The 10,759-nt window shown below is 35.4% G+C and overlaps 1 protein-coding gene across 1 annotated transcript; it reads left to right on the top strand.

Moving 5' to 3' along the window:
- Positions 1 to 4,590: 4,590 nt before the first annotated feature.
- LOC130581278 (heparan sulfate glucosamine 3-O-sulfotransferase 1-like) lies at positions 4,591 to 6,353 on the top strand. Its single transcript, XM_057379307.1, has one exon. It carries the CDS (start codon positions 4,702 to 4,704, stop codon positions 5,629 to 5,631), a length of 930 nt encoding a protein of 309 aa, XP_057235290.1. The 5' UTR covers positions 4,591 to 4,701; the 3' UTR covers positions 5,632 to 6,353.
- The last annotated feature ends 4,406 nt before the right edge of the window (positions 6,354 to 10,759 follow it).

Below are 10,759 nucleotides of genomic sequence, written 5' to 3'. Positions count from 1 at the left end.
TAATCCAGCTATAGGTTATCATAAGGGCTGTGAGAGGCTGCCGTTGAGTGACACAAAGTTGGAACTGGAAGAGGAATTGGATGGAGAATTAGAAGCCCTGGGGTTTTATTCTTGGCTGGACTATAAACCTGCTATATGACCTTGAGAAGATCACATTAACCTGACTTCCCCAAGCATTTGCACTCCTGAACTGGATCTRTGCATTGGTCAGTTGCAATTTCCTGTAAGGTGAGAATGGTGCCTTAATAAGGTGCAGGCAGTTCATTAGTACAGAGTACTGCAAAATTCTCCAATGAAAAACACTACAGGCAGTGGGAAGTATTATTAGGAACTAATAAAGTTTTAAATTAGTAATAATAGTATATTTAGGTTTACCTATGATTTTGTACTTTGCCCCAAAGCAAGATAAATCGTAAGCTGCTTAGAAGATTTTTAGAGTGCAGCAGTCTTTCGTACATTTCTATAATATTAAAATGATTTTTCAGCCAGCATAGCAGCTCCTCCAGTCTAGTCTAAGGTTTTAAAGAAGTAAAACAAACAGCAGCCCAAGGTATTATTTACTTAATTAGTCCTTTCTGCAGCATGAATTTATTTCTGAGCTTCATTTCTGCTTTATAAGCATCGTATCTGCTGATACGCCTTATGCTACTAAACAGCATTAACACTACCAAATAACAGGAAAAAAAGGCAATAAGGTTCTGTAATTCTGGTCATGTGTCATGGGGTTAATTGCATAAGAATACTTTCAGTGTCTTCATTGGTGCAGTGCACCAATGTAAGACRTATTGTTTTCATTATAAAAAGCAGTTAATATCTTCTAAAAATGTGCATGTAATTGCATAAAGAAGTAGAAACAACAACATAAAAATTATTCAGCTAACATTGCAATTATAWATGATAAATCTTCTTTAAAACCTTTACATTTATGTAGCAATTRCAACCTAACCACAGGATCTAACATCTTAGAGATTCACTGAAATCAATCAAATATCTTGGGCCAAAGCTGGATAGTTTTTCTAATGGAATTGCTCCCAAAGGCAATTTTGATCTCTTTAGGCACCARTTTTACAGCACATTCTGAATTTGCTTTATTCTATAGTATTTCCTGTGTAAGGGTTTTTTTCCTAGCAATGATTCTAAAAAATTTGTAAAACAACTAATAATTTGAAAACTTGTTAAATTAACATAATTATTTTTAAAATATACTTCAGTCCACAGAAAATGCAGAATCTCYTCTGCTACTTGCTGTCTAAGTGTGTTTTACAGAGAACTGCTGATTTCAGATGGTAAATTAGGCAGAGTCTCACATCACAAGTGAACCTGAGAATATTTTGGAAGACCAATMTTTCCTCAGTGATAAATGGGACTCTCATTCAGCTTACTGTCTTCTTTCTTTACTAAGGGTTCCAGTATTTGCACCTGATTCTCATGTGCATGAAACTAGAAAACTCAGTTAACTAGGGATAAAATAATATTAATGTGTTCGAATTCTTTTAATAAAATAAAAAAGTGAATTTGAGAATTTTTTCATCTCTCACCAGATGTAGAAAGAGCACATCTCTGTCTAAACTACTGCAGGGTCCCAGTATCAAATACTTCCATTTCTTTTTTACTCCGGTTTTAGTTTATTTCAGAGAAATTCCTGCTTTTTTGCCTCTTCCTTTCTATTTTTTCAATTTAAGCTATTAACCTAGTTAGTTTCAAGAACGCTTAGTCTCAGAAAGTCTAAAAATAGTTTTGTTTCTGGTTAAATAAAGTTGCCAAAAATACCTGTCAAGAATCAGTTCATGAAGCTGTTTCAAAATGGGAGAGTTCCAGAATTTGAATCAGATGATGAGCTGTATGTCTCCACCTTGGTATTTGTAATTCCTTGCTTGGCAGACATTCAGACTGCTCTTGCCTCAGTTCAAAGCACTTGTAATCTAATGTATAGATGTGTAAGTGCATTTATAATCTATAACATGCTGCATTAGCACGAGAGAGGTAAGTCGAGRAAAAAAATATATTTTTAYRAAACCAAGTCCTCAGTGTTCCTRAAAGAGTTTTAATTTAACAAGGAAAATGAATAGAATGTAAACTAACACTGGGRTTTCAGAACAGGTTAAAAGAAAGATTAACTGCTCTGGCTCCCACTGCCACATCCCAGCCTGGTGGCATTACAGGTCTGGAAAGCGGCTACGCTGTCATATGCTGCTACTTCCGAAATYATCTTATGCATAACTCTGCCCTTCCTCAGACTGAGCTCTTCAGGAACCTTGTGAATCATGAAAMATTTGGCTTGAAGTTATTAAAGCAGAGTCCCTTCTTTGAAGGCTGGCATTTCAGGAATCATCTGGGGTGAGAAGTTTCAAATTTCATGCTGCGCGTCCTAAGGAGCTTTCCAAAACCAGCATTAGCTGCCATTACAGCAGAATTTATTTTAATTCCTTGGCAGYATTAAACAGCATGGTTACCATTTCCCAAACTTGGCATCCAAAGAAACAGTAACTATAAATGGTTTTGGTATAAACATACCTGTTCTTCTTCCTTCCTGTAATTCCCACAGAAATTCTTGCRTTCCTTGCTCTTGGGAACTTCAACTGGAATTTCCACATGAAGTTCTTAAAAAAAAAATGTGATCTTTAAAACGAAACTTCCTTTCAAGTTCATATAGGAGAACAGTATTTCAGTCTGTCATTACAAAGCCTATTTGTACTTGGACTTTTCCAATATTTAGTAATTGTGTACTCACTTTTCCTAGTTGAAACTGCTCTTTTTGAAGAAGCAGTTGCCCTTTAAGTCTTGCTTGGACATGATAGGGAATGCTCTCCACAGATTTCCTCACTAAAGGTCACAGTTTATTTTTTAAATGACAATTTTAGGGKTAATATTTGCTATATATCTCTGAGTTTAGTGCTCATTGAGGCTGACAAGAGTCATTCCCTAGACATCCAAGAAGCTGGAGAAGGTTTTAATAAGATTTAGAAAATAGATTTAATGAATTTGCTGCATTGCCTAGACTGTTATTATCAAAAATTTAAAATCCTTACACCCGTAAAGTAAGACTCAAAGTAAACAATTTTAAATAGAAATATTGAATGCTCCTCAGAGCCATGACAAATGGGAATTGGCTGTGTTTTCTAAGGCTGTTTTTAAGAAATGAAGTACTGTGACCAATATATTCAGAAAAAGAAMGAGACAGGGAACACTGGAGAAGGAGCTAAGGTTATAACATTTCTGAGACTACTTTAAAAAATGAACCATAATTCAAAACTATTCCAAAAATTGTTATTGTTTTTTAAATGATTGCTGCTTCACTGTAYGAAATAGCTTGTTTCTGCATGCTACATTGAAAACAAAACAATATAGATATATGCTACAAATYTTAAAATCCTATAATTGCTCAGAAATGGAGTGAAACTCAAGAATCCTTTCAATTGGAATTTGTCTGTAAGTCTGAAAATCCTACAGGACAAGCAATCCAAGCACAGTGGTTTCATGCAGACATTCCACTGATCTGATTTTGCTGCTGTTGTGATGGGAGATCTGTAAGAAATCKGTTTCAAATATTATATACAAGAGTTACCAAGAGTATTCAAATGCAATTACCACAATTACACAGAGAGGGGTTTTCTTTCACTTACATGTGCACATACCTATGAGCCTGAAGTTTCTGCAAATTTTGAAGATAGTTAACATTTGTGCCACTTCTTAAAATGATCATATACTATGTGGATTAAGTAAAAGAAGCTATTCAGCTTCAAGCAGACTTACTTCCCTGCAGAAATCTCTGAGTGCCCAGAAAACATCTGGGTATTTCTTTGAAGGAACTGCAGAATACTGTCTGAAGATCTGATTTTGCCAAGATTTTTCCAACACTCACATGACTATGCATCACAGCACTTGGATGGTTGCAAAGAATCCATCCACCCTGAATATTTTGTTTTTTCCCCACACTGTTCCARCTCAGCCACTTTACCCTTGCTTTGACACAGTTAGTTTTCTGCTCTAAAGGGCTCAGATTCCAAAACTTTGCCTATATCTGTTTTGTTTACTGTGTCTAAGTAAGCAGAATTATTTTCGTGTGGTCCACAGCTCACTAGAATACAAATGGTGGCATCATCATCCAGGTCTGTTATTTGTGTAAGAATATATTATTCTAGTGAGGAATTTAAGGAAAGGTATTGACATTCAAAGATCCTCTGGAATTATTATTATCACGCTGGGTGCAATATTTATAACAAGGGAAGTATGTGGTATATATGGAAGATAATTAGGATAATCAAAGCAAGCAACAAATGGTCAACCATTTAAAATTAGGTCAACACTTATAATCTTCTGCTTAGAAGAAATAAAGGCTGTTGAAAGGTCAGTATCCATCATTGGTCGCTCATGGCAAGGAGAAAAAAAAATACCCAACACATGGGTTTTGTCCTTCTGAAACAGAGTCAGGGAAAACAAATAATTTCCCTACAAATTTTCTATAACTTCTCTATCAATYTTCCAATGGGATGACAAATTAGATAGGTGAATTGAATTGTGAGCTGAATTTTCAACTGATGATGAGTTTAGAAACACTGACCTGTCTTATTTTATTTTTTAGATGCTTCAGAAACTTGGTGTGTGTTTACCACGGGTTCTGCCAACCATCTCAAGAGGGGGCTCACCTGTTCTTTCCTTAGTCGAGCAAAACATTATCTGGAAATAATTATTCCTCTCCACATGGCCTTCCTCCTGGTGTCAGCTTACCTTCTGCTGACTCATGCTCGGGGTGCTCCTGCTGACAATGGGGCCCTGCTGGAAACACTGAAGTCACAAGTGGGATTATTCAGCAATAAAAGCGAACACTATTCAGCACAGGTGAGACCTCCTGGCACRAGCCGACAAATACCTCAGACAATCATCATAGGAGTTCGCAAAGGAGGGACCAGGGCTTTGCTGGAAATGTTGGATATCCATCCTAACATTGTRGTAGCAGCTACAGAAGTCCACTTCTTTGACTGGGATGAAAATTACGTGAAAGGAATAGASTGGTATAGAAATCTGATGCCATTTTCTTACGGAAATCAAATTACAATTGAGAAAACACCAGGCTATTTTACATCACCACAGGCTCCAGGAAGAATTCATGACATGAATAGCTCCATTAAACTGCTGCTCATTCTAAGAGATCCCACTGAGAGAGTTATATCTGACTATACCCAAGTATATTACAACAGAGTAGAAAGCCACAAGCCTGTTCAGCTTTTTGAAGATATTGTTATTAAGAATGGAGTGCTTAATACCAAATACAAAGCTATTCAGAGAAGTCTATATGATGTCCATATGGAAAAGTGGCTTAAGCATTTCAGCTTGGATCAGATTCACATAGTGGATGGCAATACTTTAATCAAGGACCCTCTTCCTGAATTACAAAAAGTTGAAAGATTTCTAAATCTTCCTTCCCGAATTGTGTCTTCTAATTTTTATTTTAACCAAACCAAGGGGTTCTACTGCATTAGAAGTGACGGGAGGGAGAGATGTTTACATGAATCCAAAGGGCGGCCCCATCCTCTTGTTAACAGCACTGTTTTAGAGCAACTGTATTCTTACTTCAGAGAGCACAATGCAAAATTTTACAGGATGGTTAATCATTCCTTTGACTGGCATTAACGCATTTGGGATCAATGTTTCTTAAAAAGGGGCTGAGATAAACTTTCAGGCATATCTTTCTGAACTGTAAAGACTCGTATTATGAGAATTTACATACTGGTTATACATTTCATTGGAATAAGACATCTGTTGACTCATTGAAATKGTACTCTTTATGTTGGAAAAAATAAGTTTTATGTATCTGTATGACTACTGGGAGTCATATTCTGGTCTTTCATCATGCAAATACATCAACTTCAGCAGACTTAGCAAAGATGTTTCTCTACAAGATTTCTGCTGTTTTGGAAAAATGCATCTAACTGTAAAAAATGTAAATATTGGAAATGTTATTCTGACTGTTCTGTATTTTTTTGTCGTTAGTATTTTTTATATCCCACATGATAGTGGTATTGATTTCTAGAATTTTTCATGAAATAAGTTTAAACTGTATGTTAAAACAGGGGCATATATAGTAGCTCCAATAAATAATTCATCCTCTTTAATATGCTGAAGTATTTAATCAATTAATAATAGAAGGAATCTATTTCACCTGTAATTTTGAATAGGTGAACTAGAAGCTACCTGTCTGTATATAATTAGTATTAAACCACACTCTCACTCTTTTTGGTTTGCAAAAATTATCTCCAAAGTAAGAACATGAACTGTTTGAAGAAGATTAAAGTGAGAGTTCTGAATGTAAAGAAATTAAAATATCCCAGGAACACCGATACTCTATATTTAAAAAAAAAAAAATTAAAAAGTTATTAATATGAGAAACTGTATTTGATTGATATGCAATATTTGATTATATAAATTATTTCACTTTGCTCCTGAATGGAAAAGCTCATAGTACTACCATATGAATTATATTTGTACCTGTGATTACTAGTGTTCTCCTGAATTTAGTTTATATATCTCCATTGGCACACTGACTCTTGTTAAAGAAAAAAAAAATTGCTTGCCCCCTGAAGCATGGTGCAGTTTTATTTTTACATTTCTGATGCAGACCATGGGATACTCTCAACATTAAAATAACCTCTTGCTATGTTACATTCCTCAGACACAGTTCAGTATGCTCAGTATGACATTCTCAGGTTATATGGAAGAACCACACCCATCTGCAGCCCTGCATTAGGATTTTATTTTCTTCTTTTTTTAACACCATTGTGCTGATCTTTTTTCCTTTTTCATATAAATGTTTTATCATATCAATACCAAAGAAGAAAATCAACTCCAAGCATCAGACTCCACCRAACCCTGGTGAGGGTCCTGCATCTATGCCCTCTGTCTAGGTCACTGCTCAGCCTAAAGGAGTTCGTCCCGTGGCATTCTCCCACTTCCCAGACCAAAAGGTATGCATTCTAGGGCTGAATTTTAGGCTTCTAATAGTTGTGAGAGAGCTACTTAGGCAGGTATCAGTATTCTTCTGAAGCTGGAGAGAATCAGACTCAGACCATGTGGAAATAGCYTTCATCAAATTTTCTCTCAATAAATGTAAAATGTTGAAAAATATATAATAAATCTTATTCTTTATCTGTTCCACTACTTGTATATGTTCATATGAGAGAAAATTATTTTCATTAGCATAAAATTAATCTCTGAAATTACCTTTCTGGAGTATGATTTTTTACATCTCTGATTTGTATAGATGGCTCAAATCTTTTTTACTTCTGCCATTTTTTCTGAGATTGTGGTTTCTCAATCATTAATGTTGGTCTGATGCAGGCTCTAAGAAGTAAAATGTCAATAAAAATCTGTGGAAATACAAATATATTTGTTTCAACTTAGTCAAGAACAGGATGTTTATGCTGGTCTTCTACAATCTCTACAAGGACATTGGATAGGCAAACTGTAATAATTACAGTTGTGCAGTCTAGCAGTGTCTTCTTTGTCTTTCATCAAGTAAAAAGCTAAACCAGACAATTTCTGAACTCTGAATTAACAGTGGGATTGTGTATCAGAATAACTCTTTTTATTTTGTGGACACAGCACTTTTGTCTGATAACAGAACACCCAAATCCAGATCCCCAGTATTGTCTGGCTCAGCTGGTTCTTTCTGACAAAGGCGATCTCAGTGATAAACACAACTCCTTCCAGTCCACTCATTTCAGAAATTCATTAGCAAAGGGAGCAACATAAACRCAGCTTATATCAGATAGAAATATATAACTGTTTCTTATACATTGCAAAACTCTCTCTTTTTCCCCCCCTCTCTTCCTTATTTTTTTTCCTACAAGAAACAAARTTGAAAACAATGTATACTTTAACAAAAGTTTCAGGTAGATGCTAATAATTGAAGAATTCACGTGTCTATATGCCACATTAAATTTTGTAGCCTTCAAAGAAAAAGGAAGGGAGAAAACTCTAATGTCTTTCTATATTTATGCTTGCAGGCATCAAGTCTTTCTCTTTCTTCTCTGAAGTTTACAGCTAATCTTTAAATGAGCTGAATGCAGGAGCACCRGTTAGCAGAAGCTGTGTGCATCCTTGAAAATGCAAGTCCCTTTCTGGAATTTACATTTCAAGGAGAGCTGAGCTGTATGGATTAGTGATGCATATATCTATTTGATTTGTTATCACTCCTCATTCCTGCTCAGCATTTTGGGGAAGAACAGAGTTGATGGATTGAATTTAATTATCATTTTAGAGTTTACTAATATCACAAGAAGTGTATTAAGCATAATGTAGTCTGAGTGAGGGGTTGATTGGTTTGGTTTGGTTTGATTTTACGTAAATCAAGATTTTCATCAGAAATTTTGTTTTGGTAAAGGGTCAAAAAACAYGCAATTTAACCTCTGCAGAACAGAGGTCAGACTGTAATTTTACATTGAAAACTTTAAATCAGTTTCTAATTCTGTGGTGTGAAAAATACTCTTCTTTCATGCCGTCCTGACCTTCTCCATTCCTACAGTCTTTAAGAAAACCCTCCTTCCCTCGTGCTCAGGAATGGAATCAGAGCAGCTTAATGGAAAATCCACTGAGGAATACTTGAGTAATACTGAAATAAAAAGTACTCTGTTTTTGACACTTAGAATTCAAAGCTAGTCAGATTTTTGGGAAGAACTGTAGGCTTACARTCGCTATAAAGATTTTATAAACAAGACAGTTTTCAATTTAAGAAATTGCATATGAATTAACACAACAAATTACATGAATTTGCACAACTGATAGTAAACCAGAAATTACTACACTCTACATTGGTCATCAAAGAAATTTCATCTCATTACCTGATACAAACAGGTGTTTGCAGAGGTAAATTTCATGTTGGAAGGTCACTTAAAGAAGTCATGCAGTCATTTCAAAGGTTTTAGCAGCATCTGAAACAAATGATAAAATTACATTTGCAAGACTTTTGTAGAATTTATGATGATTTGACCAGCTCTCACACTGGAAATAAAATCTGTAATAATTTGCCTAGCACATTAATAATTATCAGTAGTTAATGAGCAATATTTAGTTACTGGCCAAACAGTTTCCACTTTGATTATTTCAAGTTTCAGTGTGACTTACTAAATTGTTTTGCTATTTCCTAAAACTAATTTAAAAGTTAGAAACAACAGTGGCTAAAAAACCTCTGTARTATCATTCTGTGATTACAGAGCAATTGCATTGTCTTGCCTTTAAGGTTAATTAACAGTGACATGAGCTTACCACAATTCCTGAAAACATTTTGGAAACCAAGACACTCACAGAACTGCAATGCATAAATTAGTCCTTGAAGTTGAATCTGCTACTTAGGGAAAATACAACAGACTAAAACAGGCTGATAAAAATAATAGTTTTCTGTTAAAATAGATTCAATTCAAAATGCAGACTCTCCTGTATTAACCCATGTAACAAGTACTATGAGGTCGATTTTCTGATGCAATAGTTTTACACTTTTACATTGTATATTCTTCCAGTGCCATTGCAAAAACTTCTCAGTAAGTGTTTAAAAAAAAGTACCTTCATGTGAACTCTTGACCAGGGATACAGTTTTTCTCTCAAAGGCCATTTCTCCAGTTTTATCTTGCTTCCTCTTGGAGAAAAAGGTGGTTTGAGCCCACCTGCAGTAAAAGTAAAGAGTTATCCTGACAGAATTAAGATTATTACTTCAATTTATTACAGTACTCACTGAAAAACATTTCTWTATCAGGACAGATATATTAGGGATATATTAGCCAAACTTGCAATAGGAAAAAATAATACAAGGGCAATTAGAACATGATAAAACCTGAGCTAAAGACCCTCTTCTGCTAAATATTTGTTGACACAATATGGCACAATTACAAATGAAAATTATGATTGGCCTGGTTAGAAAATGCACAGGACTAAGATTTGATTTAGTGAGGTATTCTACATGTCTGAATGTGTTTTACCTTCATTAGGCTATTAGGGATATACATGAATATACATTTTCAAAACACTGTATTTCACCTTATTAGGGAGTACTACAGTGCTGTAGGACAGGTTGAGTATATTCTGCTTGTCCTTGGGTGAAATTCCACAGTGATACCGTGGTAAATTGGATGGGAAGTAAAAATTGTCCTCACTAAACGCTGGGCATTTTAAAATGCCTCATGGAAAATCAGCAGCACTGGATGCAGCAGGTTTGTTGTTGATTTGACAAGGACTGTCAGCCTAGAAAAATGCTGTGCAGCTGTCATGAGAAGATTGAAGATACCTTTTCTATACTCTGCCATGATACAAATCTACAATTCAAGACAAGTGATGCAGATGGAACGCGGCAAACTGTGGGGGGGCGTTGCTGCCTCAAGTGAAGAAAAGATTAAGGGCTCATAAACAACATATGCTGTAGTTGTACTCATGCATCATACACAGCTTACAAAACACACTGAGTCTAAAACAAAAACAGGCAAAATCTGCAGCTGTGCACTGAAGTGATGCTGTTGAAGGCATACCAAACCAGAGGCAACAGTTATATATAAGTTTATCTGTAACTTACCATTTGTTGTATTACTTATGTGTTTGCCAAGCAGCCAGGGTTTATGTGATTGAAGTTCTTTGTCAGGTGTACCTATGACAAAATGAATGAAACAGATGCACAGATTATCTGAGGGGAAAACAGCCAGGGGATAATATACTTAGGGCCTACTTACACACAGAAAGCACACCAGAACAGGGTTCGAGAAAACTGCCTTTCACACTT

Source organism: Malurus melanocephalus, unplaced genomic scaffold (assembly GCF_030028575.1).
Source record: "Malurus melanocephalus ecotype Western Australia unplaced genomic scaffold, MMel_1.1 scaffold_12, whole genome shotgun sequence".
NCBI classification, from domain to species: Eukaryota; Metazoa; Chordata; class Aves; order Passeriformes; family Maluridae; genus Malurus; species Malurus melanocephalus.
The sequence above is the reverse complement of the archived record's forward strand: the minus strand, read 5'-3'. Positions and strand labels throughout refer to the sequence as shown.